This window comes from Chenopodium album, chromosome 1 (genome assembly GCF_948465745.1).
Source record: "Chenopodium album chromosome 1, dcCheAlbu1.1, whole genome shotgun sequence".
Classification (NCBI taxonomy): Eukaryota; Viridiplantae; Streptophyta; class Magnoliopsida; order Caryophyllales; family Amaranthaceae; genus Chenopodium; species Chenopodium album.
This window is the reverse complement of record NC_137834.1, coordinates 16,856,886-16,877,892: the sequence shown is the minus strand read 5'-3', so window position 1 is coordinate 16,877,892 and position 21,007 is coordinate 16,856,886. Positions and strand designations below refer to the sequence as shown.

Here is a 21,007-nt window from a genome sequence, read left to right as displayed (position 1 = left end):
CACATGATTAGTCTTCTTCAATGATTTCCAGAATCATGAATTACTACCTATTGGTGACTTTGTGGCAATACAGAACTACAAAAAAAAAAAAAAAAAAATATCTAATTTCATTTTTCCTTACAAGAATCACATCAATCACAAGTCAATGATATATTTTGATTGTTAGATCAGCAAAGAAGACAAAGACACCATATTGTTTATCAACTGTAGTCTGTAGAAGTCAGATTGATCTTATCACCAAGGAAGATAATCCTAAGCTTAGCATTTTAATATTCCCTTAATACTAATAATTAAACTTATTAATTATAGGACTGCATGTGAATGCGCCATTATAATCTAGGTTAGCAGTTGACTTGCATTATTAGTGCTTCCTTGAAGCTGTTAATCCTATTATAATGGCTAATTTTCTGCTACAAATAAGATTTTTTTTTTCACTCCTATATCATAGTCTTACTTTGTCTTATTTGCTTTAACTAAGTATATTCTTTTAGACTTTTAGCATATAATTATATCTAATGATAAATACAACATAATTCATACTGCTACAACTATCGGTACGTTCATGTTCTTTTACAATTTAATTCTTTGTTATGTTTATTAGTCTAGACCGTTGCGAATGGCTGTTTCTTTCCTAAGCTCTCGATCATTTACTAGATCAAAATACTGTAAACTCGTGTGTACTTTGTATCTATACACCTTCCGATCTTTGCTGATTCAATTTCCTTCGAATTCCCTCGTTTTGAGCCCAATTCTAACATACTCTACCATGGAGATGCAGTCAATTCAGTGGGTGCAATTGAATTCAACAAAATTAATTATCTTTGCCGTGTTGGCCTAGTTACTTATGCCGACAAGGTGCATCTCTCGGATAGAAGTTCAGGCGTGATGTCGGACTTCTCAACCCAATTCTCCTTTTTCATTGACACAAACAATGTGTCTTTTGGCTATTATAGTCATGGCCTCACATTTTTCATTGCTCCTGCTGGTTTCGAGATACCACCCAATTCGGATGGTGGATTTCTCGGCCTCCTTAACACTACAACATCATTCTCCTCCAGTAACCAAATTGTCTTTGTTGAATTTGATTCGTTTTCAAATGTAGAATGGGACCCTCCCTACGAACATGTTGGGATCAACAACGGTACTATAGCCTCCGCCAAGTATACCCGTTGGAATGCTAGTGAACATAGTGGAGAAATTGTTAATGTTTGGGTGACTTATAATGCTACTACTAAGAATCTCACTATGCTTTGGTCATATGGAAACCTCTTAAGTGGTAGTGAGAATTCGAGTCTCTCTTTGCAAATTGATCTAATGACCGCCTTACCCGAGTGGGTTTCTATTGGTTTTTCTGCTGCCACTGGCCAATATGTGGAGCGACATAATCTTCAATCTTGGGCATTTAGCTTAAACTTGGAGGAAAAAGTGAAGAGTGGTGGAAATAAAAAGGCCAAGTTAATGGCCGGATTGATTACACCATTTGGGTTTATTTTGCTGGGGAGCTTAATTATGTTCTTTATGTACGGGAGAAATACACGTATGAGAACGAAACAGGCAAGGGCAGCCTCATTCCATGATGAATTTGAGAGAGGAGCCGGACCTAGAAGGTTCTCTTATTTAGAGCTTGTCTCAGCTACTTACAAATTTTCTAGTGATCGAAAGTTGGGAGGAGGTTTTGGTAGTGTTTACAAAGGATATCTGGTAGACTTGGATATGCCAATTGCTGTGAAAAAGTTCTCTAAGGGGTCAAAACAGGGGAAAAAAGAGTATAGTACCGAGGTTAAGATTATTAGCAGGCTAAGACATCGAAACTTAGTGCAACTTATTGGATGGTGTCATGATGAAGATGAGTTTTTACTTGTATATGAATTCATGCCAAATGGTAGTCCTGATTCTCATCTATTTGGAAAAAAGGCTCCTTTGCCATGGTCATCGAGATACAAAGTAGCTCTTGGGCTCGCTTCAGGGATGGTTTACTTACACGAGGAGTGGGAGCAGTGTGTGTTGCACCGCGACATAAAGTCCAGCAACATAATGCTGGATTCCAATTTTAATGTTAAGCTGGGTGACTTTGGTCTTGCAAGACTAATGGACCATGAACTTGTTGCGCAAACAACAGGTTAGCAGGAACTCTAGGATACATGGCTCCAGAGTATATGAATACAGGGAAGGCTAGTAAAGAATCGGATGTATATAGCTTTGGTGTTGTCGTACTTGAGATAGCCACCGGACACAAATCAAGGGATCCTGGGGATATTAGTATCGAAAAGGGATTAATTGAGTGGGTGTGGGATCTCTATGGCAAAGGTGACATAATTTCTGCTGTGGATCAGAGGCTAGGGACCGAGTATGATGCTAAGCAGGCCGAGTGTTTGATAATGGCCGGTCTATGGTGTGCTCATCCTGATCATACTATGAGGCCGTCTGTAAGACAAGTCATTCAAGTTCTAAATTTTGAGACCACTCTGCCTAGCCTTCCACCCAAAATGCCCATTGCTATGTACCATGTGCCTGTACATTCAGCTAGTTCTAGTGTCCCTTCAATAACTTCAACGAGCATTGAAGTGGGTCGTTAGAGTTCATCTTCTATGCCTTGATCAGTTTGTTAGAAATGGTTATGTTTAATGTCAAATATATGTACTTTTTCCACAAGACTTTTGTTTTTCTTTTATTTTTTAATGGCAGGGAATCAGAGAAGGTTTATGGTAAGTTAAAGGGCTCATCCTAAAATATAACATCCAGGAACCAAAATGTGTGTGATGAGATTCATGAGAATCATCTCTAACTCTATCTCTAAGTAATTGTGACAGAGAAACCAACTTCTTCCCCAACTTACTTTACTATTTTACTTGTAAGGCATTTGAATTTTGAATATTGGATTTTCTAAAACATGTGTATTGATCTCTTATGTTTATTATGGCTTTTAATGTATTGCAAGTACATTTGTGCTGGAAAAATTGATCCGTGTTAAGTTTGTCTAAGTCAAATTTGATTGATTATCCTATTATTTAAAAATTTCAATCTTAGTTCCTTCATATATTATTGTTTAAGGAGTCCAGGGGACCTTTGTTTTTCTTTTATTTTTTAATGGCAGGAATCAGAGAAGGTTTATGATATGTTAAAGGGCTCATCCTATAAGATTACTTCAAGGAACCAAAATGAGTCTAATAAGAATCATCTTTAAGGCCCTGTTTGATTCACCTTAATTTTGCTGAACTGAAATTATTTTTACTGATTTTCTATTATAATTTTTCTTTAAGAAAACTGAATTTTACTGAACTGAACTTATTTTTACTGAACTGAAATTATTTTTACTGAATTGAAATTAATTTTACTAAACTACTTAATATTATTTTTTTAAGGTGAAAAGAACATGGCCTAACTCTCTAAGTAAGTTTGACGGAGAAACCAACTTCTCCAACTTACTTTACTATTTTACTTGGCATTTGAATTTTGAATTTTGAATTTTGGGTTTTCTAAAACATGTACTGATCTCATATGTTTTTGCTATGGCTTTTAATGTATTGCAAGTACATTTGTGCTGGAAAAATTGGTCCATGTAAAGTTTGTGTTGGTCAGACTAGATTGATTATTTCAATGTTCGTTCCTTCATATATTTTTCCTTCGTATACAGATTATGTAAGGTAACTCTATCAAAGAAATGAAATTATGTGTACGTAAATTCTACAGTATGTTCTACATACAACTGATGTTTACCATTTGTTTATTACTCGTATCAAGTACTTACTTGATCTATTGGTAAGGATTGTACTATTTGACATTTAATCCCCACTAGAAATATTTTGTGGCAGAAATTCTCTTAACTTCTCCGATCCCCTCCCTGAGAAGTTCCGATCATAAGGATGTATGTTGTATGTGACCAACAATATCACCTTCTGAATGGTACTTGTCATTAACCTTAATATAGAACAATTACTGACAGAGAGTTTATCCAATTCCGTATACTTGGAGAGCATTCCAAAAGCTCTAAAGATGTATAAGTCTTGACAGGCCACCATTATGGATCCAAATGATTACCCAGTTGATCAGATTTGGTTTCTAGCAATGTACTATTACCATCTAAGATAGCTAATTGTAAAATATTGTTACTAAATCTAATCCTAATTAATTGGCATCTTGATCGACAGATAATTCCTTCACCCACTTGCCTCAACATTAATTGTTACTAGCTTTGAACAGGGGAGCCAAGTTCTTCCTCTCCGCAACCTAAATTATAACTGAGTGTGAGGGATAGCTCAAGTGGTTAGAGCTCCCCTCCCGATTTCAGGTGATACTGGGATCGAAACTCATCACCCGCCCTTGTGGCTCTCTAAACACCAAAAAAAACCACCTAAATTATAACTTCATGATATAGTTCAATATTAACATTATTGAAAAACACAGACCAAAACACCCTATAACTTGCAATAACAAAACATACGTATTAAAAGTAGCCTTTATTATTCATATCGATAGGGTTATCACACCTCACGGTGCTTACACTTCTCACCTATGGCGAGGTTCTGGTAAAACCTCGTTTGAGAACTTAAGCCAACCAATCTAGCTAGAATAGCCAACATGATGGTTTTGTTGTTGAACGTAATGATAAAATGCATGATGCTCCAATAAAAAGAAGTTTTTAAGGCATCATTAATCCAGGCAAGCCTAGCTTCGCCTCCTTCCTCTGTAACCGCCTTCTCTTTGACAAGTGAAGTATGTTGCAGCCACAGGCGAGCCAAGATTGTAAACTTCAGCAAATTCTCTAGTGAAGAAATTCGGACGCCACCCTGGTGCACCGATTATTTGACTCCCTGAGTGACAAAATACAGCAAATACAAGTCGATGTATGCCTAACGACGGCCTTGGATTTTCGTATGCCACGATTTCTTGCCCTGTTTTACAACAACATATAAAGTACATCAAAGTTGATACCTTAATACGAAGTAGTTAATAACTATATTAAGTTACTCATCTACTCTTAAGTTTAAGCAAAAATTGGAAATTGAGACCTTTTTATTTGATGCAGAGTACTTTTTTCGGTATAAAAAAAGCCATATCAATAGCAATAGTGATAATTCTACAGTAGATGTAAAATAGATATACCTGTTGAGACATCATCTTCTAATACTATCATAGATTCGTAGACACATTAGGCTTTTTTATTCACACTTTTTTTTCACTTTTTTACGGTTTAAATTATTTTTATTAATTCAAATAAGATAAATAGTTTGAATAATATTGGACTCTATCTATTGATCATTATAATTCCTCATTTAGTTGACAAGTTTCTTTTAACACCCTCATCAAGTTATCAATACTAGTATGCGCCCGTGCTAATGCACAGGTTATAAACTATTAATGGGATTTAAAAAAAAAATACAACATAAAAAAATTAAAAAACAAAAAAAAAACTAACTAGAAAGATCGAAAAGAAAAATATGGCGTACATTATTTTTATTTTTTTTAGATAATAATATGTCACATTTTAAATTATTGATAGGAATGTATGAAATTAAAACAGAAAAAAGTACTGGAACTTATGACAAAAAATTGAAGTGTACGTAATTTAGGGAAGAAAAATGTGCAATTATAATATGGGATTTCTTATAACATTCGTGTTTCTAAAAAGAAATTTATTGGATAATATAATTAAATAGGTAGTTTTTTGGGGTAGTATGTGTTATTAGGAAAAATATTAAAATAATAGTGGAAAAAAACCAAATAATTATTGATTACTTACACAAAAAAATTAAAATATAAATCAATAAATCAGAAAAATCAAATATAAAACCATAAAAATGGAATCATAGTAATTATAAGTGAATGGGGTTATTAAAGTGAATTGTGCATCCCTTGCGGAGGAAGGCTGGGTGGGGCTTAGGGTAGTGGCTAGAAACGAAAAAGGGGGGGTTCTTTTTGTTGGTTGTAGGCGAATGTGTGGCAGGTGGCCACTTGTGGTAGCTGAATGGATGGAGGTGCGGTTTGCTGTGAACTTGGGATGAAGATATGGTCTAAAGCACCTAATTATGGAGTTGGACTGCCAAAATATAGTTTCGAGACTTCAAGCTACATCTACTCCGACCTTGACAAAATCCTTTATGATATTCTTATTTCTAATATGCATTTTGATTTTATTAGTTGGTCACATGTTAAACGCGAGGGTAATTATGTCGCTCACCATCTCGCGAAGTTAGTGTCTTTTGAGGTTGAGTAAATTTTGGAAAATCATTGTCCTAGTAATGTTGCCCCGTATGTACTTACGGACTCTTTGTCCTTATGCAATGGTTAATAATATGCACTAACTTTCTTTAAAAAAAAAATTATTTAAAATTTTAGATAATCATAACTAAACATAGATTTAAAGCAAAGATGATTGCTTACCAAATCGGATTACATATAAAACCCAATACAAATGTATTCTATCCCAAAGTTAATTTTTTTTTTTTTTTTTTTTTTTGGTTAACTACGGATATTGAATACTATAGTAGTGATCTAAGCTTTCATAATTTTTGTGTAGTTAAGGAATAATGTATGTGTGGGTAGTGAAAATGAAAGTGGAGTTGATTGAATGATGATGACTTGTTGAGATAACTGTATTTAGTCTATTACATTTTTATTTTTTTTTGAAGTTGAAATTATAATTAGTTAGTTTTAGATAAGATTAATTTAATTGGAGAGTATTAGTACTCCTTAGTAGATGAGTAGTTGGATGTATTCTATGTATATTCTTTTTTTATTTTTATTTCCTTTTTTTTATTTTTTTTTTATTTATTTTTTTTTTGAATTAAAGGAAATGGAGGGAGTAGTTTTTTTAGGTGGGAGTGAATGAGGAGGCTTAGTTGGGGTTTTGGAGGCTCCTCATTCACTTACTCTGCAATTATATATTAGACTAGAGTGTACCCGTGCAAAATGCACGGGATATATATTATATTAGAGAAATATTAAATATATAATATATTTAAAATATAGGAAGTTGATTTTGATGTTAACTTAGACCTTATTCTTTTGAGCTGTTATTGTTTGTTGTGTACTTGTGGTTTGATTTGCTCTGCTTAGCTATGCCACTGAGTATTAGTAATACGCGAACACTCGTTCTGGCTTGCTGACATTTCTCTTCTCTGTTGAAATCTGATGTTCTTTGCTCTACTTAAAAGAACATGGTCTTACTCTTACCGGTGGCCACGCAATGTGGCCAGCTATTATGGGATTTAGTTTGTCAAAGTTATAGAAATTACTCGTTCAGTATTATAGGGGTTACTCGGTTAGTGACATAAGGGTTGTTCTATCAATGCTCTAGGAGTTACTTTGATATTTTGCAAGCAGTTATTCGGCGAGGCCAGTCACGCAAAAAGCGTGCTGTACATTAATACCAAAAAAGAAAAAAAAAAAAAAAAAAAAAAAAAAGGTGGTAGGTGTAATTATTGTTTTTTTTTAAAAAAAAATATAAAAAAAATTGAAATAAATAAATAAAGTATGGGATAAGGGTGGGTAGTTATTTTTTATTAAAAAAAAAAAAACCTCAAATGCATGAGAGTTTAGCATTGGGGTTTTAGAGGCTTCACATTAAAAGTGACTCTGCAATTATATATTAGATTCCATATGTAATTATCATTAAATAAAAATTATTAAAAAAAAATGATATTTCGAAAATATACATTAAAATCGATCGATATATCATCATCTGACATTCATGCTTATAATTTACGACCTCCGTTTTATATATATATTTTTGCAACTTTGAGTATTATTTGTAAGATAAAAAATATTTTAAAGTTGCAAAAAATATAAAATGGATGTAGTACTGCCTATCAAAATAGTCAATAGTAATAAATTATTAATTATCAAAATAATGTTAAAAGTCAAAACTAAAACTAAAACCGAATAAATTAAGTAAAAACTTATTAAATTTAACTTGAACTTCTTTTTTTTTTTTTTTTTTAAAGGGATTTAACTTGAACTTCTTAGTAATGAATGAACTTCTTAGTAATGAATATTATTTTCCTTTAGAATTCGATCTAGTCTTGAATAAGGTGAACGGGACTTGACTAAATTTTAAGGTATTTCATGAAAAATTTCTAAAAGGAGAATCTCTTTGAAAATAGGACCAACACACTTTAAAAAAAAAAACATACTAGCTAGTTGCATGCGTGCTTTTTAAATATGTCCGATTTATTTGACACATTCTAAATCAGTACTGTATCAAATTGACTTACCCAAACTTATGCCTCCAGTAGCCGGTATGTTAGTTACTAACCTGAATATTAAAAAAATTTAACTACATTAGTATATTGCAATATATAATATATCAGTGATCCAAAAGAGCAAATTACAATTACGTGGTAGTGAAAAAAAATATAAAACCAAAAATGTAATGAGTAACAATGAAGTTTTATTAATGTATGCCAACGCTATAGTACTACCCTCAAAAACTTATAAATTATATTCCCTCCCGTTCTTTTTATTGCAATATATTAAGAGCATGTTTGGTTGGAGTGTTTAATTTTTTATTGAACAAATAAATCATTATCATTACCAAGTGTTTGGTTAGAAAATTTGATAACAATAGTGAATTACCATTACTAAAGGGTAATGGTTTCTACCCGTTTGTTACCTCTCTAAAATCTAAGGTAACAATTACACTTAGGGGTGTACAAAAAAAAACCCGGACCTGAAATCGGACTGGACCCGAACCGTAAAGTTCAGGTTTGTTGACGGTCCGTGCAAACCGGTCCAACCCGGTTCAGGTCCGGTCCGAGCCTGGACCAGTTCACCCCTAGCTAGGCCTCCTAGGTGTGTAGATAAAATACCCGGGCCGAAAACTTGACTGGACCGGACCGGCATATTCAAGTCCACTGTCAGCCCGCGTGAACTAGTTCAATCTGGCTCCGGTCCAACCTGATTCAGGTCCGGTCCGGTCCGGTCCGAATCTGTATTGGTGTACACCCCTAATTACACTTACTCTTCTCAAACAAAAATAAAGAAAGATAGGTTTAAGTGATTCATTTCCATAATTAAATCAAACAAATAGAAATGTAAGAGTTAAATAATTCCTTTCCTCCCACTTAATTAGTTGTTTCCTTCCAACTCCATTTTCATTAGTCATACCAAAAGCCCCTTATTAAGATCATATGAAGGTTAAAAAAGCTCTTTGTGAATGTGTGATACATTGAATTGGGAGGAATTTTTTTTGTATAAAAAGTACTACTACCTCCGACTCTTTATTAATGTCCATTTTCTATTATGTGAGTAATAAATGATAGAAAGTGGACATTAATAAAGAGACGGAGTGAGTGGTAATTGTTTATTAGAATTAGAAATAATTCATAAACAAAATTTTGAAAAATATTTCCGTTGAGATGAAACTTTTTGCTAGTAATCATATACTTTATTGTAGAATATATTTTGTATTAAAAGAAATGATTAATTATTAATGAAAGCGTGTTGAGTATGAAATATCAATATTTTTGGGGTTATTGATCTATTTTTTTGAGATTTTTCTTACATAATTTCATAAAAAAATTTAAATTTGGCATAGCGTTTTTTCTTTTTTTTTTTTAAATTTTTTTTTTTCTTAAGGATTAGTATGCTATTAAATAATTATTATTTGTATTATGTTCCCACTAATATTTATTTAGAAAGGAAGCATTCCGTATGGAGTATGAGGTAATTAATCAATATATACCTATACTAAAGGCGAAATCAGAAATGACACTTGTCATAACCTGGTTAAAAATTTTCCCTACAAAAGGGTTTTTTTTTTTTCCTTTTTTCCAAAGCTTCTTAAAGAAGTATTTAATTTAATACTTACTTTACAATAATATTTCTTTTCTATTTGGCAAGTATATTCATTTTTACACATTCAACAAAGATTTATTTATTTATTTATTTTATGACGGGAACAAAGTCATATAATACAATAATGTAATCTTATCTATAACTTTGTAATGTAATCCATAGTTATTTTTATTAGTCGTGCACGCATTTCTTCCTCCGTTTTCTTTAATGATTTAAAAAAATCGTAATTACACAACTTTCATCCTATTTTGCAATTTGATATTATTTTTTATAGTAAAATAATTGTATTAAACTAATGATAAATGATAAATATTGAAATTACCGTGCATGGCACGGGATCTAACCTAGTTTACTTATATAACCGGTCTATCTTTAATTCTTTATTGCATTTTTAAAATTAAAAAAAAAAAAATCAAAAATATTCTTCGAAATTTGTTGAATTAAAGATCTCAAGAAAACGGGGCACAAGATACTACGTAACTTTACTTGATTGAGTGAGAGTGGGTGGATCGGATCGGAATTGCTTAACGCATGTTGGATTGGGAAATTGATGGCATCAGGTACAAGTTCTTCGGGTTTTTTTTTTCCCTTTTTTCACTAACCTTTTTAGTTGCTTTTTCAACTTTCATTTCAACTATTTGCATATTACTTTTTTCAAATCTATTACTCGTAGGATACGCTTATTTTAACGGACTCGTAAAATGCGTTGTTATTCTTTTTATTTTGCCCAATTTATTTACAAGTACTAGATGTAAGCCCGTGCGATGCACGGTTCTAAATTCTAATAAATTATTTTATTAATTTAAAATTTTGTATATTTATAAAGATTATTCATTAAATATATGGATAAAATTTCTAATATCATAAGATAATTTTTTAATTTTAACACTAAAGTTATCTTTAGTTGTTTTATTAATTTTATGTGACGCTTGAATTTAAAATCTCAAACCTTATTCGCTAATTTTGCTTATGTGACAATTTAAATTTTTAATTCATAAAATAAATGACAAATCTAGTTTTTTTATTGATCAAAATAAGTTTTTTGCCTATATATTTATTTAATATACTCAATCTGTTTAAAATGGTAGTCTCATTTATAATCGTTTAACTATTAAAAATTATGGGAAATTAGTCATATGAGATTTAGTTTTATTCGTCTTAGTCTTTTGCCTATGCGTTTATTTAATATACTCGTTCTGTTTAAAATGTTAGTCTCATTTATAATCGTTTAACTATTAAAAATTATGGGAAATTAGTCATATGAGATTTAGTTTTATTCGTGTCGATGAGTACATTATTAAATTCAAACTTTTATAATATTTGCTAGGGAAAGATTAAAAATATTTGCGATAAAAAAATTGCATCCATATAGATAATTATTACTTTTTTTTTTTAAGAGAAGATAATTATTGGTTTTTTAAAATAATTTAAATTTTAATTATTCTCTATTCGTTGTTTTTACCTATGTGGCAAATTTCTTGAATCTCATTCGTCACTTGTGCTTAGGTGGTGAGCGAATTTTTTAATTTTAAAATAAATTATTATTCTAATTTTTCATTGGTCAAAATAATAGTTTTTCTTATGTGGCTCGCCGAATACTCTCCAAAAATGCCTTCTAAGCCCGTGCGATGCACGGTTCTAGTAATCATTTTATTTAATTTAAAATTTTGTATATTTATGAAGAACATTCATTAAATATATGGATAAAATTCCTAATATCATAAGATAATTTTTTAATTTTAACACTGAAGTTATCTTTTTTTGTTTTATTATTTTATGTGACGCTTGAATTTAAAATCCCAAACCTTATTCACTAATTTTGCTTATGTGACAATTTAAATTTTTAATTCAAAAAAGAAATGACAAATCTCATTTTTTAATTGATCAAAATAAGTCTTTTGCCTATGCGCTTATTTAATATACTCGTTCTGTTTAAAATGTTAGTCTCATTTATAATCGTTTAACTATAAAATATGATGGGAAATTAGTCATATGAGATTTAGTTTTATTCGTCTCGATGAGTACATTATTAAAATCAGACTTTTACAACATTTTCTAGGGAGAGATTAAAGATATTTGAGATTAAAAATTTGCATCCATATATGTAAAAAAGATAATTATTATTTAGTTTTTTTTATTGTTTATTTTTTTTAGAGAAGATAACTATTGGTTTTTAAAAGTAATTTAAATTTTAATTATTCACTATTCGTTGTTTTTACCTATGTGTCAAAATTCTTAAATCTTATTCGTCACTTTTGCTTAGGTGGCGAGTAAATTTTTTAATTCTAAAATAAATTATTAATCTAATTTTTCATTGGATAAAACAATACTTTTTCTTATGTGGCGCGTCAAATGCTCCTGAAAAATTCATACTTTATTTATATATATTAGATTTATTTGAAGTTAGCTAAAAAGGGTATGGATTAAAGGTGAATGAAATCAGTTTTTGTAATAGCCACTCCATGAATTTTGTTTGAGCAACATGCTTAGATTTTAGAACATAAAGTCAAATGCCCCTTAAATACACGAGTATAATACATTTTACACTTTTCAAAAAAAAAAAAAAAAAAAAAAAAACATAAGAAATTTCGTAACTAACTTAGGGCTTGTTTGGCATCAGTTTTGATTTTCAGTTTTTTTTTTTAAAAAAAAAAACCAAAAACAGGAAACAAGAAAAAGGTGTTTCCATTTTTCTGTTGTCAGTTTTAAAAATTATCATAATTTTAATAAGTTTATATAATTTTTGATTTATTATGGGACACATATCATATACTTTTAGAAAACAAAAAAATCAAAAAACTGAAAATCACAGCAATGTCAAACGAACCCTTAGAGTTGTGTTTTGATAGAATTTGATTAAGGAGAGATTTTTAAGGTGAAAAACGAGTTTTCAATCAAAAGGAGAGAGACAAAATCATTGCAGTTAATGATTTCAACCCAGTTGATTTGACTTCAAAAAATTTATTATTTTTTATTGATGAAAAAAAGAACTTGGTTGAATTTGAGATCATCAAATCATTAATAAGAAGCTTTCATGAGAAAAAATTATTAATTTAATGCACGCGCAAATCCGTATTTAAATAAGTGTTACATTTATCAAATACAGCCGTGTTTTAATCAGTATTACATTTCTTTTTTGGCAAAAAGCTACATTAAAATATTATATCTCTCTTCTCTCATGGTCCCACACCCAAACCCACTACTTTTTTATTATATCTTTCCTCTCACATTCATTTATTTTCAATAAACAATTAACACCACTATCTTTCTTTTACAATTTTTTAATAGTCTAACTACCCCACTTACCTCTTATTTTACTTAAATCAATTAAATTACTTAAAACTATGTGCCGGTCAAACTGTAACACTTTTCAATAAACAATTAACCAAACTATCTTTATTTTACAATTTTTTAATACTCTAATTACCCCACTTATCTCTTATTTTTTATTTAATTCAATTAAATTGCCTAAAACTATGTGTCGGTCAAACTGTAATACTTGAAAAAACACGGAGTATTATATATATATATATATATATATATATATATATATATATATATATATATATATATATATATATATATATATATATATATATATATATATATATATATTAAAAACACATACTTTATAAAATAGATCATGTAAGAGTCGTTATATAACACATATTTATTGAAGAGTATGTTTTAAATAAATATAATATGATTCCCTAACAAGACTCTTACATGTATTGGTTTTTAAAACATATATTTCATTCAACATATTTAATTGATACAAGTTAAAAAAAAATTAATTCATACAAATTAAATATTTTTTTATCAATATTAAATATTTCATTTCTATATATAGAGTTAGTATTTTTTTTTTTTTAACTAACCACAACTTTGGCCTAATGATCGTATGTAATAGCTCCAACTACAAAATAATTAAATTAATTTAATAAATTAGCTACACAATAAATTTAATATGACATCATTTCACTCCCAACTTCTTATACATGATTTGTGACATACTATTAAGATTAACAAATTAAATGTGATTACTTACCAATGCAAGTATTCTCTTTCGGATGGATTGCCGGGGCTTGGAGCATCAGGATCCACCATAACCTTCACATATTTTGATAAAATGCAATGAGATATGGTATGGATGACATAAACCTAAGGTATGTCGCATATTATACCAAGGTACAAAAAATAGCAATTGTTTTTTATATATAATAATATATATGAATTGGGAGTTGAACTTACCAAAGTATAGAATGACATAGGATCATTACCCTGAATTTCAATCATTGGTGGATTGACAACTTGAGAAGGTCTAAATTCACTAGCATTTATGACTTCTCTATTGTCATAGACAACTCTGAGAGTTACCGACCTTGTAAAGGGATCCAAAACATCCCCAATCACTTGTCCTACAACAAGTGAATCTCTTCCACTAGGCATAGAGTTGTATTATATATGTACGTTTATAGGCAATTTAACAAAATTTGTACCTACACTTTTTTTTTTTTATTGTTTACTTGTGTTCTACAGTTGGTATAGTAGTGAGTTCTATTTATAGGGTTTATAAAGATATCAAACTTATTCCCTCAATTCCTAAATAAATAATATTTCAGTATATGAGGAAACTAACGGGTGAATATATTACATATATCTCTATTATAAAAGCCAAGTGGAGGAGAGGCTGATGTTGGCCACTTCAATTGTCAAATATGCTTTATATAACATAAAAGGCTATAAAAAAATTATGTAACAAATCAAAGTTTGGGCATAAGTTACTTAATAGTTTTTTTTTTATTTTTTTTTTTTTACGGGAGGTTACTTAATGATTAGTTTCACAAGTTTAGTGGAAAATACTCCCGTAATTATTCTCTCTTATTTCAGTGCACTAACCCTTTCTTACCCTAAAAATATTTTTAAAATTAGTTTCACATAACTTCGAAAAAGTTGTAACATCATTTTCCTATAGAGCTAGGTATGTGATACATCTTGTGCATTGGCACATATGGATGCATCGTAGTATAGAAAGAAAAAATTTAGGAAAAGAAAGTAGGAAAATCTTCAATGAAACAAAAAGAGATTGTAGATTTGTAACCTTGTTTTTTTATACTTTATTTAATTCTATTTTTGGCATAATATCTTTACCAACATTGATCATACCCCATAATATCACATGCAGCTTTCCACAATAGATCTTTCTTCTATTTTATCTTTACACTTCTCATTCACCTTTGTTTCTTAACTAGCTAAATTTCCGTGCAATGCACGAGTTTTAATAAATTATAAAGCAAACTACTGCATTAATTTAGTAATTATATACTAAAAAAGAATCACATATACAAACTTAATTAAAAAGAAATTGAATTTCTTTATTTACCTATGTAGACATCGAGGTTTATTTATTTATTTACTAATTTTATTTATTTTACTTCTGACAATGATGTAAAGGCTACTGATGCGTTACAGTTCAAAAATGTTAAAGAAAATAAAGTGATTATTGAATATTTAGAACCCATGCTATGTACACTATCATGTCCCTGTTTTGTTGACATACACCACACATTGGTTTATGCAAACTTAATTAAATTTTATTTTATTTTCTATACATAGAATCAAATTTGTAAATATGAGTGAATAGTAGGTTTTAATAAATATTTAGAAGTATAATAATAATAATAAGCGAATCCAGAAGTTCTCGAAGACTCGGGACATTAAGGCACTATTGCAGCTCTATCTTCACTAGGATAGGATTTGCTATAGCTAGAGGAGTGGAGGCCCATATTGTATCTTGTATTCCCACTGATTTTTTGTAGGATGCATGACTTTGTAAATTTTTGAGATATAGTAGTAGTAGTAGTAGTAGTAATAATAATAATAATAATAATAATAATAATAATAATAATAATAATAATAATAATAATAATAATAATAATAATAATAATAATATATACATATAAAAACATTCCATTTGAGTGTGTGTATATATATATATATATATATATATATATATATATAGATATATATAATCTCCAAAATGGAAAGAGAATATTATAGGGCATAAATATCTTTCAAGAAGTATTGACAAAAAAAAAATGTAAGAAAAATTGAAGGGAAAATCTTCAACCAGTGAATGACATGTGTCGTCACTAATTTTGCTGTTAGTATTAAGTTTCTTATGATGATATAACCATATTATTTCTTGATTAATTTTGCTATTACTTATTAGAAAAGAATAATTTTTACTATTATAATGTAATTTAAAATGTGACCTTATTTGGTTATGTAAGTTATTATGTGGAAGTTGTATTTATAACTAAAACTTAAATTGTAAATATGATATCTCATTTGTCGGATATTAGAATAATATATTTAATTTTAAATGATATTATTTTTAAATATATATCCTAAGCCACTATTGGTAATATTACTTGGCACTTCAAATTACTCTCTCTAATCTCATTTATTACTTTTGTTTATGTGCTGATTGATTTTTTATTTTGTCAAACAAAGTGAATTTTTTTTTCAATGGTCAAAACATTACCTTTGTACATGTCATTTTATCTATTGGATATTAGGATAAAATTTTCAACTTTTTTTTGATATAATTATTAATGAATTTATTTAAATCCCAAATATTCTAAACATATTTGAGATAAAAAAAAATAAATAAATAAAAAAAAAAAAAAAACAGATTGATTGTCTCTAGGATTTATAATGTTATCTCTTTTGGAAATTACATATGATAAATACACAAAAAAAAAATTCAAAATTCTAAATAATCACTCAATAACTCAAATCACTATTGTACATCGCAAAGAAATAACCTAGGGTTTTTTAAATAACCCACAGACTAGAAAATATTGACTTTATTTAAGGAAATAAAACTCAACACAAACTATCCAAAATCGACAAAAATTGGTGAAGTGGTGATGCACAAATGTGTCTCCCTTGGGCACGGACATCCCTAGTCAAATGTCAGATGAGGCACAGACGTGCCTTGCTAAATAGCTTTGAATCCTCGCTGAGGCACGGACGCGCCTAGTCAATCTTCAATACTCCTTCCTAGAGGCACGTCCATGCCTCCCCAAGGCATGGACGTTTCTTGTCCCACTTCTTCCTAGTTCCTGACTCCTGGCTCCCGATTCAAGGCTATCGATTCAGGGCACACTTAATCCTTACGAATCTCTACTTTCACTTCACTCCACTCTCCTCACAATAAAACTGATGTACCATATAAATACATTTATCACAATGCCATATGTATCACAACAGACAGATGTACAAAACGCATCGAACATGACGCCAACTTTATTAGAAAACAGACGAATATAACCAAAAAATAAACCAAAAATATACTCTCCTTGCTCAAATTTGCATCCACTAGGCACCAGCTTTTTTCCGCTGAGCACTAGTCCAGATTTGCCCCGTCGGGCACTAGATTTTCCCCAAAGGGCAAATAACAACTTTGAATAATTTGTAAGTCCAAGCAACCTTGGTACTTACTCTGCGGAACCATAGTCGAATAGACGGCTTGCCAATGCTTCTTCCTAGCACAAGCAACACAACCCTAAGAAGGCTCAAATATATAGACCTCTTCAACAGATAGTGCAAAAGCCACCTTGTCTTTCTGACCGTGCCTTTGGGGAGAGTTCCCAAAGCTTACATGTCGACTAAGAGCCGAATTATGTGGCCCAAATTCGACGACAAAGACTGTGATGCTTCATATTGTGACTTAAATTGTGAGTGTTGACTGATCTTTCCCGGACATGGACCACCACCCCAACCTAGAGTGACTCTATGCTCACCTGTTTGTCAACACTACCATAAACAAGTGATGTGACAACACCAGACTCAGAACCAAATAACGTAGACCCTTGGCTTGCAACACATACAATGTCTCTCGTTTTACACCCACTACTAGTGAAAATAGGACAATACACCATGGTGCACCCAGAAGACGGAAAGAACATAATGTTGTTTGATAAAGAACATATTTAAATTATATTTGACAAAGAACATACCTATATATGTTTGATGATATGTTCTTTTATGCTATACAAACAACATACCATAATATATATGTTGGTTCAATATGTTTTTTGGGTTTCAATAATACAAATTATGTTATTTGAATTTGGCTTATATGTTCTGTTCTTTGAGGTGATGAGTGACACACAATTTCAAATTTTTTTTTTTTTTTTTTTTACTTATCATATACTCCCTCAACTTTTTAATTCTTGCTCCATTTCTAGTTTTTGCACTATTTATTTGTCTTACTTTGACTAATGTTTGTGATCATAAGAAAAAATATATTCTTGTGGGTACTTATTGGAATCGTCTCAATGAATAGATTATTAATTTTCAATTTTTAGAATATTATTGATAAAAGATTAGCATCGGCATACGTATCCAGGAGAAATGGAGCAAGTATTCAAAAACAAAGGGAGTATCATAATAATATTTCTTTATTTATTATCGTATGTTCTTTGAATTTTATCAGTGTGTTCTTTGGTTATGAATTATATGTTCTTTACATTATAACTTATGTTCTTTTAACATATGTTATTTTTGAATTTTATTTGGAAATGAAATCTAAAATTATTTTTAGTGAAAATAATTTTAGAAAGAGAAAACTAAAATTATTATGGAAAATTGAATTTTTGAAAACAAACTTTTTTTGGGCAAATGATATCTTTGGTAAAGATTTTTTCCATTAATGTGTAATTTTTCATGAAATTCTAATAAAGTTTTTATCATGTTCTTTTTGTAATGTCTTTATGTTATTTAATAATGCATGTTCTTTTTCAAACACCTGAATGTTCTTTTTCAAACATCTAAATGTTCTTTCCACCTTTTTTTGTTTTAATTAACCAAGTACAACATGCGCAAGGTGTACCATGATGCACAGATTATGTATTACACTACAAATAAAGCTAATTTCCAACAGGCAGGTTCTGACGGACATGTAATTAATTTGGTCAGAAAAATCAAAATTTCCAGCGCATTTATATTTCGTTAGATATTTCCAACAAATTCAAACAATCCGTCGAAAATCCAACGGAATATAAATCTGTCAGAATATATGTAGAATATTCCGTCGTAAATTAAAATTTTTGACGGATTTAATTTACGTTGGAAATTTCCGTTAGAATACACATTTTTAAAAAAAAAAAAAAAAAAAAAAAAAAAAAACCCTATAAACTACTCATGAACCTTAATCATGTTCCGCCTCTTTCTCTTCCTCTTTCTCTCCCTAGTCTTCTCTTCCCTCTTTCTCTCTCCTCGTTCTCTCCCCTCCTGTTCTCTTTCTCCTCCTTTTCTCCTTCTCATTCTCTCTTCTTCAATTCTCATCTCCCACCTTCTCTCTTTCTTCTCTGTTCTCTTCTTGATCTTTTCTCAACTCTTTCTTCTCTCCTTTTCAGCAACAACCACCACCAACGAACATGAATCGCAACAACAATAGCAATGTAACAACAACCACCACCAAAATCAACCGCAACTACAACAACGGCGCAACTATCGCAATATCAGCAACCACCGTCGCGAGCCACCAATTGTCAAGGTTTTTTATTTTATAGATCTGATCTTGCTGTAATTTAGGTTAGATTGTAGATAGAGTTAATTTTTTACGTAATTTTAATGTTAGTTTATAAATTTTATTAGATAATTGTATATTTCCTTTAATTTTTTTGGTTAATTATTGTTTTCTGTGTTTTTTTTAATGAAACTTTGATTAAATATGTAGATCTAATTTTTAATTTTTTTATGTGTATTTTTCGATTTTGTTGTGTGTTAATTTTTGTTTTTTTTTTCTAATTTTTGGTTTTTTCGGTTATTTTTTGAGTTTTTTTGGTTTATTTTCAGGTTTTTTGGGTTAACTTTCATTTTCTGTTTGGGCCAATTTCTAGAATTTTTTGTGATGTGATGTGAGGTGGGGTCAATGATGGTATACGGTGGTGGGGTAGGGGCTGCCGTGAGTGTGGTGGTGGGTGGGTTGGTGGTTAGAGTTGGTGTACAGTGGGGTTTGGTGTAATACCTCGTATTTTTGAAACATATTTTCTAAGTAATTAATTAATTAGTACTTTCTAAAAAGGGTATTTTAAATAATTTATTTTAATGTTTGAATTTTGGATCCAAATTGATATTTTAATTTTGGCGCTAACAACATTTTAAAAACTCAATTGTTATTTTGGATTTTTGGATAAGATTTATAATCTATTTATTTCATTTTAAAAACAGGATTATATATTTTTTGGATATTTTAATTATGCAAAATTATATTTCTTATTAATATATAAATTAAAGGGCCGAATTTTCTAAAAAAAATTAATGAGATTTTTGGATTTTTTAAGTGTAGAAAATATGATTTTCTTAGTGAATTTATTTAGTGAATAATTGATATTTTTTCTAAATTAATTATTTTATACAAAATATATTATTTACCAATTATTTTTAATCCTTAAAATTTAGCGATTATTTCCCTAAAACTATAAGTGGAGGACCGAAAATATGATCATAGATATGCTCAATATATTCGGCCACCATATTGTAATTTTGGGTTAATTATTTTGTTAGTTTTGTATTTTAATTATCTTCCTCAAATCCCTTATTTTCTTAATTCCTATTTTCCATCTCACAAAGATCTTATCATCTTATTTCTCTACCTTAACTCATTCATGATTTATCCCCAAGCAAAGCCATTTGCCATATTATTTTTCATGACAACACAGTTTCCTTAATTTTATTATTCTTAATCACCTTAATATCAAAACTTTCCTTGTTTTTTTATTATCTTCTCCAAGTAATTTTTTAATTCTTTTTGCCATAATTCTTCCTACATTTTCCTACCATAATTCATGCATTAGCTAGCCTATAAATACCCATTGGTTCATGGCTAAACACTCACACCAAACTCTCTAATTCTCTCTAATTCTCTTCTCCTTTTCTTTTATTGCGCCAACCACCACCACCAACCACCACCTTCCACCCTTGATGCCACCCGCCACCGACCTCATTACCGCCACCTTCTTCACTTTTTTCTTCTTCTCTTCTCTTTTTTAATTAATTATTATTATTACTATGTAGTATTTATAAAAATTATTATGAATGGTTTTAATTAAAAATAAAAATCAGATTTTTATTTATGATTATGAGAAAATAATTTATAAGGTTCATGTAAATATATTTGGGGTTTTTTTATTTAATT

General features: G+C 30.0%; 1 protein-coding gene and 1 pseudogene across 1 annotated transcript; one reads left to right on the top strand and one right to left on the bottom strand.

Moving 5' to 3' along the window:
- The first annotated feature begins 705 nt into the window (after positions 1-705).
- Positions 706-2,576, top strand: LOC145628889 (L-type lectin-domain containing receptor kinase IX.1-like; annotated as a pseudogene).
- A 1,875-nt stretch (positions 2,577-4,451) lies between these two features.
- Positions 4,452-14,411, bottom strand: LOC145568042 (protein FLOWERING LOCUS T 1-like). Its single transcript, XM_081627501.1, has 4 exons — positions 14,047-14,411; positions 13,844-13,905; positions 8,214-8,254; positions 4,452-4,892 (listed from the first exon to the last, which is right to left on the bottom strand). Exons 1-4 carry the CDS (start codon positions 14,242-14,244, stop codon positions 4,666-4,668), a joined length of 528 nt encoding a protein of 175 aa, XP_081483627.1. The 5' UTR covers positions 14,245-14,411; the 3' UTR covers positions 4,452-4,665.
- Positions 14,412-21,007: the final 6,596 nt, after the last annotated feature.